Raw genomic sequence first — 18,833 nt, forward strand, 5'->3', positions numbered from 1 at the left:
AAAAATATGATGTTAGCTGTGGATTCTTCATATATGCCCTTCATCATCTTGAGAAAGCTCCCTTCTATTCCTAGTTTTCTCAGTGTTTTATCATGAAAAGGTGTTGAATTTTGTCAAATGCTTGTTCTGCATCAATTGAGAGGGTGATGTGTTATGTTTCCTTCATTCAATTAATATGGTTTATTAAATTGATTGATTTTCTTATTGAATTGAAATTGCATTCCTGGGATAAATACCATTTGATCATAGTGTAAAATCATTTTAATATGCTGTTGCATTCCATTTGTTAGTACTCTGTTGAAGATTTTTGCATTTACATTCATAGGGAAGATTGAATTCACCAGAGAAGCCATCCGATCCTTGATATTTCTTTGTTGAAGCTTTTTATTACTGATTCAGTCTCTACTTGACGTAAGTCTGTTCAGGCTTTCTATTTCTTCTCAAGTCAGTTTAGGTAATTTTATGTTTCTATAAATGTGTCAATTTCATCTAGGTTATTTAATTTGTTGGCATACAACTGTTCATAATAGTCTGAGTATAATCCTTTTTATTTCTGTATATTGCTAGAATGTTCCCATTTTCACTTCCAATTTTAGTTATTTGCTTCTTCTGTCTCTTTTGCTTTGTTGGTCTGGTTAAAGTTTGTCAACGTTGTTCATCCTCTCAAAGAATCAACTTTTGGTTTTATGGAGTTTCTTTATTATTTTCCTATTTGCTATTGCATTTACTTCTACTCTAATTATTATTTCCTTCCTCGTGTAGTTTTGCTTTTTTTTTCTAGTTCCTTAAGGTATGTTAGGTTATTGATTTGAGGTATTTCTTTTCTAATATAAGCATTTACTGCTACAAATTTTCCTCTGATCATTGCTTTCACTACAACCCATAAATTCTGATAGGTTACATTTTCATTTTCATATAACTCTAAATAATTTTCTATTTTCCCTTGTAATTTCTTCTTTGACTCATTGACTGTTTAAGAGTGTGTTGTTCAGTGAATAAAAAAGTATTTGCAAAGCCCCCTCGGGGGAATGGTGAGAAAGGGGGAAAACTCAACTTCCCCAAGTAGAGAATTCTTGATATTCTCACAAGCAGTTGGGACAACCAAAGCAAGAGGCAGAGCCCTCAATCTGGGGGGTTGTTCATATGAAATTTAACCCTGCAAAGGATAGGCTAAGCCTACTTAAAATTAGGCCTAAGAGTCACCCCCAGAGAACCTCTTTTGTTGCTCAGGTGTGGCCTCTCTCTCTCAGCCAATATGCCCTCCCCCCCCGCTCTATGTGGGACATGACTCTCAGAGGTGCTGGACCTTCCTGGCAACGTGGGGCAGAAATCCTAGAATGAGCTAGGACTCAGCATCAAGGGATTGCAAAAACCTTCTCGACCAAAAGGGGAAGAGCAAAATGAGACAAAAGAAAGTGTCAATGGCTGAGAGATTCCAAACAGAGTCGAGAGGTTATCCTGGAGGTTATTCTTACATATTATATAGATATCACCTTTTTAGTTAAGGTGTAATGGAGAGGCTGGAAGGAACTGTTTGAAAATGTAGAGCTGGGTTCCAGTAGCCATGTTTCTTGAAATGACTGTATAATGATACAGCTTTCACAATGTGACTATGTGATTGTGAAAACCTTGTATCTGATGCTCCTTTTATCTACCTTGTTGACAGATGAGTAAAACATATGGATCAAAAATAAATAGGGGGAACAAATGTTAAAATAAATTTAGTAGATTGAAATACTAGTGATCAATGAAAGGGAGGGATAAGGGGTATGGTATGTATGAATTTTTTTCTGTTTTCTTTTTATTTCTTTTTCTGAATTGATGCAAATGTTTTAAGAAATGATCATGATGATGATATACAACTATGTGATGATACTGTGAGTTATTGATTATATATCAAGAATGGAATGATCATATGCTAAGAATGTTTGTGTTTGTATGTTGTTATGTTGAATAAAAAAAAGTGGGTTATTAAATTTCCACGTTTGTTAATTTTCCAGTTTTCCTTCTGTTTTTGGTTTCTAGCTTTACCCTACTATAATCAAAAAAGACATTTTGTATGATTTCAGTCGTTTTAAATTTATTGAGATTTATTTTGTGGCCCAACATATTTCTATCCTAGAGAATGTACACTGAGAATAATGTATATTCTGTTGAGTCTACTTGGCTTATAATGTTGTTCAAGTCCTCTATTTCCTTACTCATCTTCTGTCTAAATATTCCTCTTCATTACTGAAAGTAAGGAATGAATTCTTTTTTAAATGAAATTCCATATATTCAAAGTTCCATATATCATATTCTCTAAACACGATTTTAAAAGAATTTTTGATTTTCACATAAGATCTTTGAATGTCAATAAATGAGCACCCATGGAAAGAAGAAGGAGCTCTAATTAGCAATATATTACTGCATTTGGGGTGGACAGATAGTTCATTAACAGACAGGGGGAAAAGCAATATTATATATCTTGTCTAATTTAGAATATATTAAAAGTCAAAATAATTAGACACACATATCACTTTGAATGTTTATGCTACTTATAATCACAGTGATACATATATGCAACTTAAGTCAGGCCCAATCAAGTCAAGGGAATAAAAGTAGCATTTACTGAATGTTTATAATATACCTAGTACCATATTAGGAACTTAGCATACATTTTATGGGAAGGATTGTTGGAGGAATTAAAGAAATAACAAGAAAATAAATGCTGAACCAGCATCTTAAACAGTGTGAGCACCTAAATGTTAGCTATAATGAAGAATATATGATTAAGTTCATATTTCAGATGATGAAACTCAGGTCCAGAAAGACCTAAAAACTTGCCTAAAGCCACTGATACACTTTTTAGCAGAAAAATCAGGATTCAATTTCAAGTGTAACTCCAAAACCCTCACTTTTGCCCACCTGTCTCAAAGCAAAATTCCAAAAAAAAAACTATCTCCCTGTCCAATAATGCTGTAAAAGACTTAGTAATAAAATTTTTAACAAGAGATTCTAGGAACCCAATTCCTATGATCAAAAATATGTTTACAATAATAGGGGGAACAAATGTTAAAATAAGTTCAGTTTGAAATAGTGGTAAATGAAAGCGAGGGGTAAGGGGTATGGTACGTATAGTTTTTTTTCTCTATTATCATTTTATTTCTTTTTCTGTTGTCTTTTTTATTTCCTTTTCCAAATCTATGCAAATGTACTAAGAAATGATGAATATGCAACTATGTGATGATATTAAGAATTACTGATTGTATATGTAGAATGGAATGATATCTAAATGTTTTGCTTGTTAATTTTTTTTAATTAATAAAAAAAAGTTTAAAAAAATATGTTCACAAAAGGAAGATCTTATAGGAATTTAATTGTTTACAATTTCTTACCCATGAAGTACTACTGTTTAATATTAAAGTTATTAAAAGACTGTGAACAGTCCTCACCTTCAGGACAATTAACAAAGTTCACCCATGGAAAAAGAAGGAGACGCTTTCAGCTTTTGGATATTACGGTGGCTGGTGCCTGGCTCTAACCCATTAACATTATCCTTCTGAGATGTCACTAAGGATATTTGACCACTGAAACCCTTTTAAATCGAAGGAAAACTTGTACTTTATAGTATGTAACATTCAACATTTCTCTGAAGTTCAATATCAGATGGCAACATCCTATTGTTCCTAAAGGGGAATTTTAATCAAAATACTTAATTGGGGGAAATGACCTATTCATGCAAGTCTCTAAACTCTAATTTGATATTTCTATATTTTAACCAATCTTTACCTTGAGAATAAACTTAATCAATCTATTGGTTTGAATCAAGAGAACTGTATTTTCTTTTATACCCAATATTAACTAATTTGGCCTCATCAGCCACAGCTCAAATTTCCCCTGCAGAAGGCATTAATTTTTTATACTGAATATTCTTTCTTAAGGGCATTCTATTTTTATGGCATTAGCACAAGGAAAGACTCTCTTCTCTCATGGAAAGGGATCCACATTTTTAGAAGTATACTAAAAACTAAGCTCATCAATCGTACTATATACCACAGGAATATAATTTGTCCTAAATCTCCACAATAAGCTTTAAAAATATAACCTTTCCCACATATCCTCTTTGACCCACATGTTCCCAGACCTCTCAAGAAATTCATAACAGAGGAAGATGGCGGCGCAGTAATGTGTGCGCGTTTTTAGTTCGTCCTCCAGAGCAACTACTAAATAACCAGAAACAGTACAGAACAGCTCCCTGAGCCACGACAGTGACCGGACACGCAGCATACCCCAGTCTGGACCAGCTGGACCGGCTGCAAGTCTCCAGAACAATGAGTTCCCCAAGCCGCACGCAGTTCCCCAAGCCGCAAATAGTTCCCCAAGCCACCGCGGCCACGCCTGGCAACCCTCCCCCACAGGCAGCTTCCCGGAGGGAAAGGAAAGAATCTCTAACAGTCCTGAGTCCAACCAAACACCAATAGTGGCATTAATAAACAAATTCTGACTACTAAAAATAGGACCCCAGCTCAGGCGAAACTGGTCAAGGCGGAGGTCACCTATTGGGCTAACCAAAAAAAAGGAAAGGGGATGAAACGGAGCCTTCTGAGGCTGTTTCTATGGAGGCTTGGCTGCCTCTGGAATCAGCGGCGGGATTACACATGCTGCAACTGCCCCAAACGCAGAAACAGGCTGCTTTCAGGGCTGTCTCTCACCTGAACCTTCCCCATGGGAGGGGTGAAACACAACTCAGGTGGAATCCCTCTCTCAAGGAATTCAGACCCCAGGGCTTCGCAATTTGAAGCCATTAAAACCAGCCTACAACCTTTCCTCTGTATCCACCACGCCCATAGCAGGGAGAGCCTTCCAAAGTTAAAGGAGCCACAACATCTTTTGCTGGTGGGACCCGCAGACAGACGAGCACCACATACTGGGCAAGATCAAAAAAACAGAGTCCAGAGACTTCACAGGAAAGTCTTTCAACCTGCTGGGTCTCACCCTCAGGGAAAACTGACGCAGGTGATTCCTTCTCCCCGGAAAGGAGGCCAGTTTAGTCCGGGAAAATCCGGCTGGAGTGTGTAATACCTATGTAGACCCTCCTAAGGGTGGGGAGGGAAAAGGCACATTACAAGAAGGACAAGAAACAAGAAAACAAGAACTGAAAAACTACCCTCTGTTAAACAAAACCTTAGCTAGAGGCCCAGAAAAAGCTGAACTGAAGGTCAATGAACAGATAGACAACAAACTCATCAAGCAAGAAAACCCTAGGTAAGATAAGTGAAAGCAATCTCCAGAATAAACTAATTAAGGTAATTAAATGTCCAGACACCAGCAAAAAATAACAAATCACACCAGGAAAATTGAAGATATGGCCCAGTCAAAGGAATAAACCAATAGTTCAAATGAGATACAGGAGCTGAGACAAATAATTCTGAATATATGAACAGAAATGGAAAACCTCTTCAAAAACCAAATCAATCAATTGAGGGAGAACATGAAGAAGGCAAGGAATGAACAAAAAGAAGAAATGGAAAGTCTGAAAAAACAAATCACAGAACTTATGGGAATAAAAGATACAGCGGAAGAGATGAAAAAAACAATGGAAACCTACAATGGTAGATTTCAACAGACAGAGGATAGAATTAGTGAACTGGAGGATGGAACATCGGAAATCCAAAAAGAAAGAGAAACTATAGGGAAAAGAATGGAAAAATATGAGCAGGAGCTCAGGGAATTGAATGATAATATGAAACGCACAAATACACGTGTTGTGGGGGTCCCGGAAGGAGAAGAGGAGGGAAAAGGAGGAGAAAAACTAATGGAAGAAATTATCACTGAAAATTTACAATTGCAACTAAAAGAATAAAATACTTAGGAATAAATTTAACTAAACAGACAAAAGACCTATACAAAGAAAACTACAAGAAACTATTAAAAGAAATCTCAGAAGACCTAAATAGATGGAAGGGCATACCGTGTTCATGGATTGGAAGACCAAATATACTTAAGATGTCAATTCTACCTAAATTGATTTACAGATTCAACGCAATACCAATCAAAATCCCAACAACTTATTTTTCGGAAATAGAAAAACTGACAAGCAAATTTATCTGGAAGGGCAGGGTGCCCCGAATTGCTAAATGTATCTTGAGGGGAAAAAAACGAAGCTGGAGGTCTCACGCTGCCTGACTTTAAGGCATATTATGAAGCCACAGTGGTCAAAACAGTATGGTACTGGCATAAAGATAGATATATTGACCAATGGAATCGAATAGAGTGCTCAGATATAGACCCACTCATCTATGGACATTTGATCTTTGATAAGGCAGTCAAGCCAACTCACCTGGGACAGAACAGTCTCTTCAATAAATGGTGCCTAGAGAACTGGATATCCATATGCAAAAGAATGAAAGAGGACCCGTATCTCACACCCTATACAAAAGTTAACTCAAAATGGATCAAAGATCTAAACATTAGGTCTAAGACCATAAAACAGTTAGAGGAAAATTTAGGGAGATATCTTATGAATCTTATAATTGGAGGCAGGTTTATGGACCTTACACCTAAAGCAAGAGCACTGAAGAAAGAAATAAATAAATGGGAGCTCCTCAAAATTAAACACTTTTGTGCATCAAAGAACTTCATCAAGAAAGTAAAAAGACAGCCTACACAATGGAAGACAATATTTGGAAACGACATATCAGATAAAGGTCTAGTATCCAGAATTTATAAAGAGATTGTTGAACTCAACAACAAAAAGACAGCCAATCCAATTACAAAACAGGAAAAAGACTTGAACAGACACTTCTCAGAAGAGGAAATACAAATGGCCAAAAGGCACATGAAGAGATGCTCAGTGTCCCTGGCCATTAGAGAAATGCAAATCAAAACCACAATGAGATATCATCTCACACCCACCAGAATGGCCATTATCAACAAAACAGAAAATGACAAGTGCTGGAGAGGATGTGGAGAAAGAGGCACACTTACCCACTGTTGGTGGGAATGTCAAATGGTGCAACCACTGTGGAAGGCAGTTTGGCAGTTCCTCAAAAAGCTGAATATAGAATTGCCATATGACCCAACAATACCATTGCTAGGTATCTACTCAGAGGACCTAAGGGCAAAGACACAAACGGACATTTGCACACCAATGTTTATAGCAGCATTACCTGCAATTGCAAGGAGATGGAAACAGCCAAAATCTCCATCAACAGACGAGTGGCTAAACAAACTGTGGTATATACATACGATGGAATATTATGCAGCTCTAAGACAGAATAAACTTATGAAGTATGTAACAACATGGATGGACCTAGAGAACATTATGCTGAGTGAGACTAGCCAAAAACTAAAGGACAAATACTGTATGCTGTCACTGATATGAACCAACATTAGTGAATAAACTTGGAATATTTCGTTGATAACAGAGACCATCAGGAGATAGAAACAGGGTAAGATAGTGGGTAATTGGAGCTGAAGGGATACGGACTGTGCAACAGGACTGGATACAAAAACTCAGAAATGGACAGCACAATACTACCTAACTGTAATATAATTATGTTAAAACACTGAATGAAGCTGCATGTGAGAATGATAGAGGGAGGAGGGCTGGGACATAAATGAAATCAGAAAGAAAGATAGATGTTAAAGATCGAGATGGTATCATCTAGGAATGCCTAGAGTGTATAATAATAATGAAATGTACAATGTACAAATTTTAAAAATGTTTTTGCATGAGGAAGAACAAAGGATTGTCATTATTGCAGGGTCCTGAAAATAGATGATAACTAATACTTCAAAATGTCACATTATGTGTAAGACTAAAGCAAAAAATGTTTATTCGTTGCAAAATTTAGATTTTGACTAGAGGATTTCCTAATATAACTCATGTAGATAGTTTGACTGAATGTCATAAGTACTTGGAATCTCAGGTAGCACATGAGATTTTGTTGGTTTGTCCAGAGTGATCCTCGATGAATCCCAGAATGATTTGATCAGTGACTGGAAAAGTATTTGCAAGCCCCCTTCGGGGAATGGTGAGAGTGGGGAGAAATTCAACTTCCCCAAGTTGAATTCTTGATATTCTCACAAGCAGTGTGGACAACCAAAGCTATAGGCTGAGCCCCAGTCTTGGGGTGTGTTCACATGAAACTTAACCCCACAAAAGATAGGTCAAGTCTACTTAATATCTAGGCCTAAGAGTCACCCCCAAGAGAGCCTCTTTTGTTGCTCAGATGTCGCCTCTCTCTCCAGCCAATATGACGAGCAGTCTCACCACCCTCCCCCTCTCTACGTGGGACATGACTCCCAAGGGTGTGGACCTTCCTGGCAACATGGGACAAAGATCCTGGAATGAGCTGAGACTCAGCATCAAGGACTGAGAAAAACCCTAGATTGAGCTGAGAATTAACATCAAGAGACTGAGAGAACTTTCTCGACCAAAAGGGGGTAGGGTAAAATAAGACAAAGTGTCAATGGCTGAGAGATTCCAAACAGAGTCGAGAGGTTATCCTGGAGGTTATCCTGGAGGTTATTAAGTAGATATCACCTTGTTGTTCAAGATGTAGTGGAGAGGCTGGAGGGAACTGACTGAAAATGTAGTGCTGTGTTCCAGTAGCCATGTTTCTTGATGATGATTGAACAATGATACAGCTTTCACAATGAGACTCTGTGAATGTGAAAACCTTATGTCTGATGCTCCTTTTAGCTATATCAGCAGAAGAGTAGAACATATGGAATAAAAATAAATAATAGGGGGAACAAATGTTAAAATAAATTCCGTTTGAAATAGTGGTAAATGAAAGCGAGGGGTAAGGGGTATGGTACGTATAGTTTTTTTTTCTCTATTATCTTTTTATTTCTTTTTCCGTTGCTTTTTATTTCTTTTTCTAAATAGATGCAAATGTACTAAAAAATGATGATATGCAACTATGTGATGATATTAAGAATTACTGATTATATATGTAGAATGGAATGATTTCTAAATGTTTTGTTTGTTAATTTTTTTAATTAATAAAAAAAAAGAAAGAAATTCACAACATAAGAAATAATGCAGGATTATACTTCTTTAGTGTCTCAAAGTTCATGGAGCCATAAGCCTCTATGCCACATTATCCAACTAAATATGCCTCATTAGCTACTACAGCTACAAGAGAGGGTAGTGAAAAAGCAATCATGGTTACTTAAAAAGAAGTGGAAAACTCAATCTCGGTTAAGGCAACTTGAAGAATCTTCCACATTGCCTAAGGGGCAGCAAGAACTGCCAACTACAGCCATGACAAATGCCAATCCTAGCTCAATACCAGATTTCTTCCCAATTCTATTTCCATATTCATTCCATCTAGCTCTCATTCCAGCCATTGTATCAGCTTTAATATTAAGTACTTGTGTAACAGCAAGCCTTTGTTTTTTAATCAGTATGATAACTTCTAAAATCTAGTCTATCAGTGTATAATTATATAACCCTTCAAATTTTGAATCCAGCGTCCCAATTTCAGAAGTATAAATTCACAGCATCACAAAAATGTGAGCAGCCTTTGCTTCTGTGAAATAAATAGGTTTTATCACTGACTAGCTGTGAGACCATAAGCAAGTTAGTAAACATTCTGTACCCAAGTTTCCTTATCTTGAAAATGAGAATAATAACAATGTCTACCTGATAGGACTGTTGAGAGGATTACATAAATTAATATAGATAAAAGTGCTACACAGAGCAGCACGCCTGGCGATCCTGCGGATCTGTCTCTTGCTTCAACAGTGTTTGAACGGAACAGACCCGAGGGCTCTCTCCCCCCCACCTTTCCAGCCTCGACCACCCTCCAACTGCCTCTCCCGCTGCAACCTCTGGGACCAACTTCTGGGCCAGCCCCTGCCTCCGGGACCAGCTAACAGGTTTTTTGTGGTTAGCTCCTCATTGTCGACCAACCATGAGCTCCCAGATCCGCCAGAATTATACCGCCGATGTGGAGGCCTCTGTAAACCGCCTGGCCAACCGGTATATGCGGGCCTCCTACACCTACCTCTCTCTGGGCTTCTATTTCGACCGTGACGATGTGGCCCTGAAGGGCGTGGACCACTTCTTCCGCGAGTTGGCTAAAGAAAAGCGCGAGGGGGCCGAGCATCTCTTGAAGATGCAAAACCAGCGCGGCGGCTGCGCGCTTTTCCAGGACGTGCAGAAGCCGTCCCAAGATGAGTGGGGCACGACCCTGGATGCCATGGAAACTGCCCTGGTTCTCGAGAAGAGCCTGAACCAGGCCCTTCTGGAACTGCATGCCCTGGGTTCTGCCAACTGGGACCCTCATCTCTGTGGTTTCTGGAGAACCATTTCCTAGATGAGGAGGTGAAACTCATCAAGAAGATGGGCAACCACCTGACCAACCTCCGCAGGCCGGCCAGCCCGCAGGTCGGGCTGGGCGAGTATCTCTTTGAAAGGCTCACCCTCAAGCATGACGACTAGGAGCCTCAAGAGCCCAGAGCCCTTTATGGGGCGCCCCTCTGCATTCCCCTGGCATCCAGGCTTCTGCCTGAGCCCCTCCTTCCAGCCAGGAGGTTCTCTTTAACCAGCTGCCCTGCCACCCTCTAACAAGCCTTGAACCAAGTGTGAACAATAAAGCTTTTTGCAGCAAAAAAAAAAAAAAAAGTGCTACACACACTAAGCTTGTTGATAAATTCCCAAAGAGACCATGAAAAGGTTAGGTACTGCTGCTCTACAAAACATCACAGACCCTAGCACTCATCTTTCCTCACAAAGAAGACTTACATACTATAAGCAAGGCACTAAATTAGGATTGGAGATTTAAAGTGATTCAAGGGAACAACTGTGAAACCTTGTTCATCTCAAGGAAAAGCAGTCAAAGAAGAGACCCAACACAGCTTGTGGTTCATCCATTTGTACAAGGTCATCAGGAATAATTCTCACATCTCTTTGTAAGGGTAGAGCATATTGGGAAGAAAATACTGTGACAAATATTTTTCTTTCCAAACTCTTCCCCTCATATCTTAGTAAATTATGTTCACAAAGTTAAACCCCAAGAAGATAAATATTTACATCCCTATATATCATTCATATCCATTTCCTGAGGTTTAGCAATAGAATAACATATAAAAACCAAGGTAATAATAAAAGCTCCTGTCTTTCCTAAGGAAAGGGAGTTGATCTAATTTTCCTGAAAGTCTCTTCATATTTTAAAGGAGAAATGCTCATTTCAACTTAGCAACAGATATCTAGTAGGAAGAAAATTTTTAACAATTGAACATACTGTTAAAGGATGTTACATATAAAAAAAAAAGCAGATTCCAGAGCAAAAGAACTTGCATGGATTATACAGAGTCCCTTTCTGAAGAAAACACATATTGATAAAAAAAAAAAAAGTCAAATGGCTAATCCTACAGTACACTTCAAGGACTTTTAAGAGTATAAATAGAAAGACTCAGGCAAATTACATGATAGCTGACATTAAATATTTTCATTTTAGGCATGACATATTCCATTGCAGTGAATATTTTTATGTTAAGAAATCAAATTTCAAAGAGGGGCACATCAGAATTACTTGTAGAAAGTACTCTTTCCAAGTTATGTGTTTTCCAAAGATTATGGCAGGTCCTCCTAGGTAGTATCTAAGAGGCTGGGTAAAAATCATTATTGTGTCAAGTGAGTGTAATATAAGGCAATAAGTGACACAATCCTCTAATATAATAGAGGGAAAAATCATTGAGAACCAACTGTTTTAAAAGAACAAGAATTTGGGGACACTAAGGAAAAGCAGTCCCTAGAACAGACTAAGAAAGAGCCTGAAGCAAAAAACAATCTTGCTCTCCTGTGTCTTATTTCTTATGAATGGCTTTGATTAAATATACTTCAATTCAGATGGAAATTAAATACCTGTTAAGTTTATTTACCTCCCATGAATAAAACCATTTCCCTGGAGAGTTCAATATTATTCAATTCTAGGCTTACCAGTACAGAAAAGATTTTGTGTTTTAATTGCTCATCTGTACAGAAGTTTCTCTAACACATAATTTCATTTCCCAATTGCCCAATTCAAGGAAAATTTGCTACTATAAGCATCTATGATTCAACATGATAAAGATTGTTCTGTGCTACTAGTTAACGTGTTCAATTTTTCACCAATAAACTAAAAGCAAAGAATGAACTCCTATTATTAAGGTAATTACACCTAAAACATTGCACGAGCTACCTAAATACTTAAAGTCTAAGGTTCTATTTGTCAAATATACTAAAAATCAATAAAAATTACATAAGTGCAAGAATGTCCAAGTTTATTTTCTAAATGAAAGTAGTAAAAGTCCTTTTGAGAAAAGATATGCTTCCCAGTGCTAAAGCAATCAGCTTTCAATTACAAGTGAATAATGATGACTGTACTTTTGCTTTGCACAAAGAAAATTACAGCTTGGGAGCTTTCATATATATATATATATAACAATCATTACAATACAAAATTTAATATTAATCTTATTACAATACAAGCTTATCATTAGAAACATGGAAGAATAAATTTAATTAGTTTTCCAAGAGTTTACAGAAGGTAAGTCAGCAAATCCAAAGAAAGGAAAATATAGAGCTAGAATTGGCAAAAGTTAATTTAAAGAATGGTCATTTCCTTCTCACATCTCCATGTGAAGTAAGTATAAATTGGTATGATTTTGAAAGGGCAATTTTGAAACATCTATCACATTTCTAAGTGTCATACCTTTTAACCCAGCAATTCCACTTCAAGAATTCCTATATAGTTACACAAAAATATGTGTAAAATAATAGATGCGGCTGCATTATTTATAATAGAAAAAAATTACTGGATATATCCATACTATGGAATATCATACAACCTGCTCAAAAGAATGAAACAGAACTATACAAAGTCATATGGAAAGTGACATAAGATATAATATTAAATGAAAAAAGTTGCAAAACATATTTTATATGATTCCATTTTTTAAAAGGTATACACACATACACAGAAAATCACATACATGGTGGCAGATGAATGAAAATGTCTAGAAAAATACACAGGACACTCTCCATATTGTAAATTCTATAGAATGGGACTAAGAGAGACTGTAAGAGAAGATTTCGTTTTTGAACAATGAGATGGTATTATTTTAAAATAAACTACCATTAAAATTCTTAACTCCCCATCAAGATGGTATTCTGGCCCAGGTTTAGCATGGCTCATTTCACATAATCTGAATCCTTTCTTCTCTGGCTTGAAGCTTTAAAATTCAATAGAATCTAATCTACATAAACTAGTTAGCTGTTCATCTGACAAGCTAACCTAAATTTAAACTGCAAAACAGTAAAACCATTTAAAAATTAAAGCTGTTCTCAATAGCTAACTCCTTTATTGCACATCCCCACTTTCCAACGACTACATTTTCAAAAAAGATGATAAGACAAAATATAAACATATGTAAACATTCTCACATGTTCTATAGCACCCGCCTGTCCATTACTATATTCTCGATATTGTCCAAGCATCTGGTCCACTTGTCGTAAGTTCCGACTGGTATCCTTAAGAAAGAAAATTGATTTTATTAATTGTACCACACTGTTTTTCCCAATCAACCTCAGTAGTATGTTAAGCAGCCAAGTCAACAATTTATAAAGGTATATTTATATCATAGTTAAATTGGTTATCAATGCACCTTATAAATATCAAATCTTATTAATACCACTAAGAGAGAAATTCAAATTCATCTGCATTTTACTCATGTGAAATTTGAAGCACATAATTTAAGTCCTTATCCAAGGTTCAATAATAAGTCAGCAACAAAACCATAAATTGAAAAAGAATGTTCATTATAAATTAGGCATCTCACCTAATTCACATCCTCTTCATAGAAAAGGAATCCTGAAATCTACAATGCAGTAGATTGTGTACAAGAGAAATAAATCATTAGCATCAACGCTATTTCAAATATTATTTCACCTCAGAAGTTGATTAGAATAGGGGATAAAAGTAGCCTTTACCCTTTAACCATCATCAAAAATTAATTCCAATCATAACAAAATGGTCTCCACTTATAATATGCTAGACTTAACCTACAAGATTATGGAGCTATTTCTTTCAAAAAAAATAAATATTTTTTAATGTATCTCATTGGTGGGGAAGTACAAGGATGCATGCTACAAAAATTCTCATGTTTATTTAAACAAATTTTTTTTTAAATTTGTTTTTTTAATCAAATTATTGCTTCTTTCCCAGAAAATAGCCTCTTCTTATCTAAGCATAATAACACAAAGTGTTACAAGCCAAACCCATGCCTATCCAGGCAAAGGCAAAAGTAAGGGCTTAATTTGGGTAGAAATAAAAAACTATTTCTTGGTTTTCTTTTTTGCAGTGTGACCCTGCCACCCTTTCCCCCACCTCTTTTCCTAAACCTTTTCTACAGAAGGATATAACCTGCTGACACTCAAATTTCCTAACACTGTCAAAGTTTAGCCTTTCAAATCAAAATGATATCTCTAAATTATTCATTCATAAATATCCAATCTCCTCAAAACACAAGCAACTTCTCTGTAGGCACATGGCCACAAAAGCTAAACTACTGTGGGTAACTTCCACAACACTTAATTTTAAAACATCTTATCACCAAATGTTTTCCAAAACCTACCATATATTTCAAATATCTTTATTTACTGTAGCAGGCAGAATAATTGTCCCCCCAAACATGTCCAGTTCCTAATCCCCAGAATCTGTGACTATGTTACCTTACATGACAAGTGCAATTATAGATGTGATTAAATTAAAGACCTTGAGCTTGGGAGGTTCTCCTGAATTATCTGAATGGGCCCAATGTAATCACAAGGATCCTTAAAAATAGAAGAGGGAGGTAGAAGAGGAGTCAAAGTAATGTGATGTAAGAATAACTGAACTCATCACTGATGCCTTTGAAGATGGAGGAAGGGGATCACAAGACAAGAAATGTGGGCAGCTTCCAGAAGGTAGAAAAGGCAAGGGAACAGCTTTTTCCCTAGAGCCTCCAGGAAGGAATGTAGCCCTACTGACAACTTAATTTTAGCCCATGAGGCCCATATTCAATTTCTGGCCTACAGAACCGTAAGGTAATAAATTTGTCTTATGTTAAGCCACTAGCTTTGTGATAATTTGTTACAGCAACAATAGAAAATTTCTACATGACTGATACTATTACTCAGTTCAAACTATTTAAAATCTATTAAATACAACCACTGTTAAACTAACCTGTAAAGTACTTGTTATAGTGTTGACCTTTCTGGTGACGTCTGCAGTAGTACGGTTTTGAGTTCCCCTGTGAGTTGACCTGGTAGCCCATTGACTCAAATGGTCACGATAGCGGTTGTCTGAATCACTGGAAGATTCTGCCATTGATGTACATAAATCCTTAAAAATAAATCCAGGCCAAGATCAGTCAAATAGTAAGGAACATGGAAGTAAGATATGAATTAATTGTTTACTTTTGATCCTTTCAAATATTTACTGCATCAATCCTTTGGCATATTGTAATTTCTACATATACACATAGCTTGAAAACACAAGAACTCACTTCCCATGTATTTCTCCCTCCTTTGCTTTTTATGCTTTAATACAGCAATTCCTCAGAAATAATTTTCATCATGTTCGCAATTCCAAATAATAATCCCTTAGTTTTGTGCAATGTTTACAAACTTTAAAAGCACTTTCACACACAATGTTTCATTTAATCTTACCAACAACACTAAGGTAGATTGAACAGACATATTGTTATCTCTACAGATAAGAAAAACACAGATATTCTCTTAAACCTAGAAACTGCCAGTCTCTTAATATTAATCTGATGTCCATCCTTCTAAACTGTAAGAACAAATATATCATTAAACATAAAATATGACAGGCAGAATGACCTACAAGAAAAGAATCCCATTCAGCATTCAGTGAACACTCTCATGGACCCTAACTTAAAACATAATACAATTTTTAAAATGCTGTTCAGAGGTAGTACAAATTCTACTACAGGGAATGTATGATAAGATGGCATGCTCAACATCTTCACCAAAATAGAAAAACAAACATATTGAGTATAATCTCATCAATAGAAAATTCTCTACACATCTTTCCTCCAAGTCCTACCTCAACTCCCCACTTAAATTTAAAATAGTTAATTCATTCGAGACCATATCAAAAGTTTCAGAAACCTTTATAGAAGCTAAAGAAACTAGACATATTTAGAACAAAGAAGCATCTGAGAAAACTCAATTGATCAAAAGTGAAAGTTTATTGAGTTTTCCAGTATTCTTATTTTCTGCTTAAAAGAAAATTAATGCAACTTTTTTTACATTAATTGTTACAAGTTTCCTAAAATCTAGAAGACATTTTTTTTCTGGCTTATTAAATATAGTGTGATGAAATCTTTCTTAGACTACAGGATATTCTAGATTTTTGGACCTCTATTCTGAATGCATTTGGCAAGTACATGAGCATAAATCTAAAGAAAAAGAAAGGGGATTTACTAAATGTAGAGATCCTGTGGCATTTAATAAAAGCAATGTTCTTTTTTAAATACTGGATAAAGATAAAACTAAATAAATAGTAAGAAAGGACCTCTGCTATAAGTTTAGGTCTTTCAAAGTGAAGTACAATCAGTCCTTACTGCAACAGCAAAAGAATCAATGGAATATCCAACTTCTTCACACTAGCTGAGACAATGTAAGAGAATAACAGCCAATCAAGCACTCATGCCTCTCTTCTGCCCAGGCCTCTCAACTTCCTTCCATACTCATCTTCTCTGGTTTTGCCTCCCTTCTCCCTGTCAAGAAATATAAATATATAGTGTCCACCAAGTAGCTCCTTCCCACCAATAAACATGAACAAGAAACTAAGGTTGAAACAGTTGGTAGTTTTGCTTTTCCTGGCTCACAACTATTCAAGCCCAAAAGAATCAAGTTAAGAAGGAAAGAAATCTTAAATGTAAATTTCACCTTTTAAACACAGGAAATCACCTCTTTACATGGTATGGGAGTTAGGTTCAGGCGTTAACTTGACCAGGTGAAGGTGCCTAATTCTTTTGCTGTGGACATGAGCCAGTGGCATGTAAAGCTCATCTGTCACTAATTACATCTGCAATCGGCTAGGAAGCATGCCTGGTGCGATGAATGATGTTTGATAAGGCTGAATGCTTAAATGAGAGCTCAGTGTAGCACAGCCCAAGCAGCTCAGCATACCTCATCTCAGCACTTGCAGCTCAACCCAGGCCTTTGGATATACAGAAAGGAATCACCCCAGGGAAAATTGTTGGAACCCAGAGGCCTGGAAAGATGGCCAGCAGATATCACTCTGTGCCTTCCCGTGTAAGAAAGACCCTCAATTGAAAGTTAACTGCCTTTCCTCTGAAGAACTAACAAAATAAATCCCCTTTTATTAAAAGCCAATCCGTCTCTAGTGTGTTGCATTCCGGCAGCTGGCAAACTAGAACAGATTTGGTACCGGAGAGTGGGGTGCCGCTGCGGTTTGCAAATACCAGATCTGTTGGAACAGTGTTTTGGATGGCTAAGGGGAAGACTTTGGAGGAACTGTGAAGAGACTGATGAAGAAGTCCTGGAGTGTTTGAAGAGACTGTTGGTGTAAATGGAACCACTACCAATCTTGACAAAGGAGGACACAAAAGGGAGAGATTGGAGTTTGCAGAGTGAGGACCATGAAAGCTCGGGTCTGAAGCCAAGAAACCTTCGCCAGGAGAGTGGACCCACCCATATACATGGAGAGGGTGAGTTTACCCTGAAGGGTGAGGATGAGCCTCTCAGCTTTTTGCAATGGAAGAGTTGTGCAGCATCAGGCCTTGAAGAAGGTAGAGCACACTCCTTGGGGGACTGGGAGAGCCTGGCTGCCACCACATGGAGGGATTGAGCGTGTGCCCCAGAAATGGCAGAGAGCCCAGGGGTGGCCCTGATGCCTGGAGAGAGTGGAGCTGAGAGGTGGTCTCCTCGATGTTCCCCAAGGTTGATTTGGAAAGAGGCGGGCCACTGCATAGGCCCTCGGAAAGGGTGGGATTGCCACTTTCTAAAGCCGAAGGATAAATGACTTTCAGACTTTGAAATCCAATGGTGTTTGCCTGCAGGTTTTCCTTCCAGTTTCTCCCTATGGATCCTATGTTTATCCTCCTTTGCATATTGGCATCAGATAACTTGTTTTGAGATTCACAGGTCCACAGCAAGAAGAGAATTTTTTGCACCTGTTTAAGGTGATGCTTGACGTTGCCAAGCTGACAAGGGGTGGACATGTGTTAGTTAGATTCAGTTGTCAATTTGGCCAGGTGAGCATACCTAGTTTAGTTGCTGCGACATAAACCAATGGTACGTGAACCTCATCTGTTGCTAATTACATCTGCAGTCGGCTAGGAGGCGTGTCTGCTGCAATGAGTGATGTTTGACTTAATTGGCTGGTGCTTAAATGAGAGAGCGCAACGTAGCACAGCCTAGTAGCTTGGCATTCCTCATCTCAGCACTTGCAGCTCAGCCCAGGCCTTTGGAGACACAGAAAGAAGTCACCCTGGGGAAAGTTTTTGGAACCCAGGGGCCTGGAGAGAAGGCCAGCAGAGACCATCCTGTGCCTTCCACGTAAGAAAGAACCTCAGTGGAAAGTTAACTGCCTTTCCTCTGAAGAACTAACAAAATAAATCCCCTTTTATTAAAAGCCAATCCGTCTCTGGTGTGTTGCATTCCAGCAGCTGGCAAAATAGAACAAGGATACTCATAGAAATGCCTACATCTGTCAGACGGGGCATAAGCTTCTTGTTTGAAGCCTTAACCCCATCCCTTTCACTTCCTAATGTAGCCAGTGTATCTAACAACAACCAACCAACATCTCTCTCTATACCTC

At 37.5% G+C, this 18,833-nt stretch overlaps 1 protein-coding gene and 1 pseudogene across 9 annotated transcripts in view; one reads left to right on the top strand and one right to left on the bottom strand.

Moving 5' to 3' along the window:
• Positions 1-18,833, bottom strand: part of CEP128 (centrosomal protein 128) — a 667,241-nt gene that overhangs the window by 625,281 nt on the left and 23,127 nt on the right. For all 9 annotated transcript variants that reach the window (XR_013160385.1, XM_077123220.1, XM_077123226.1 and 6 more), the window contains exons 3-4: positions 15,204-15,362; positions 13,424-13,510 (exon numbers count right to left, since the gene is read on the bottom strand). Coding sequence is in view for 8 of the 9 variants with exons in the window: in XM_077123220.1 (XP_076979335.1) it covers positions 13,424-13,510; positions 15,204-15,347 (231 nt within the window). In the remaining variant the exon portion in view is untranslated. The remainder of the gene's footprint in view (positions 1-13,423; positions 13,511-15,203; positions 15,363-18,833) is intronic.
• On the top strand, positions 9,736-10,453 carry LOC143652070 (ferritin light chain pseudogene; annotated as a pseudogene).

This window comes from Tamandua tetradactyla, chromosome 12 (assembly GCF_023851605.1).
Source record: "Tamandua tetradactyla isolate mTamTet1 chromosome 12, mTamTet1.pri, whole genome shotgun sequence".
Classification (NCBI taxonomy): domain Eukaryota; kingdom Metazoa; phylum Chordata; class Mammalia; order Pilosa; family Myrmecophagidae; genus Tamandua; species Tamandua tetradactyla.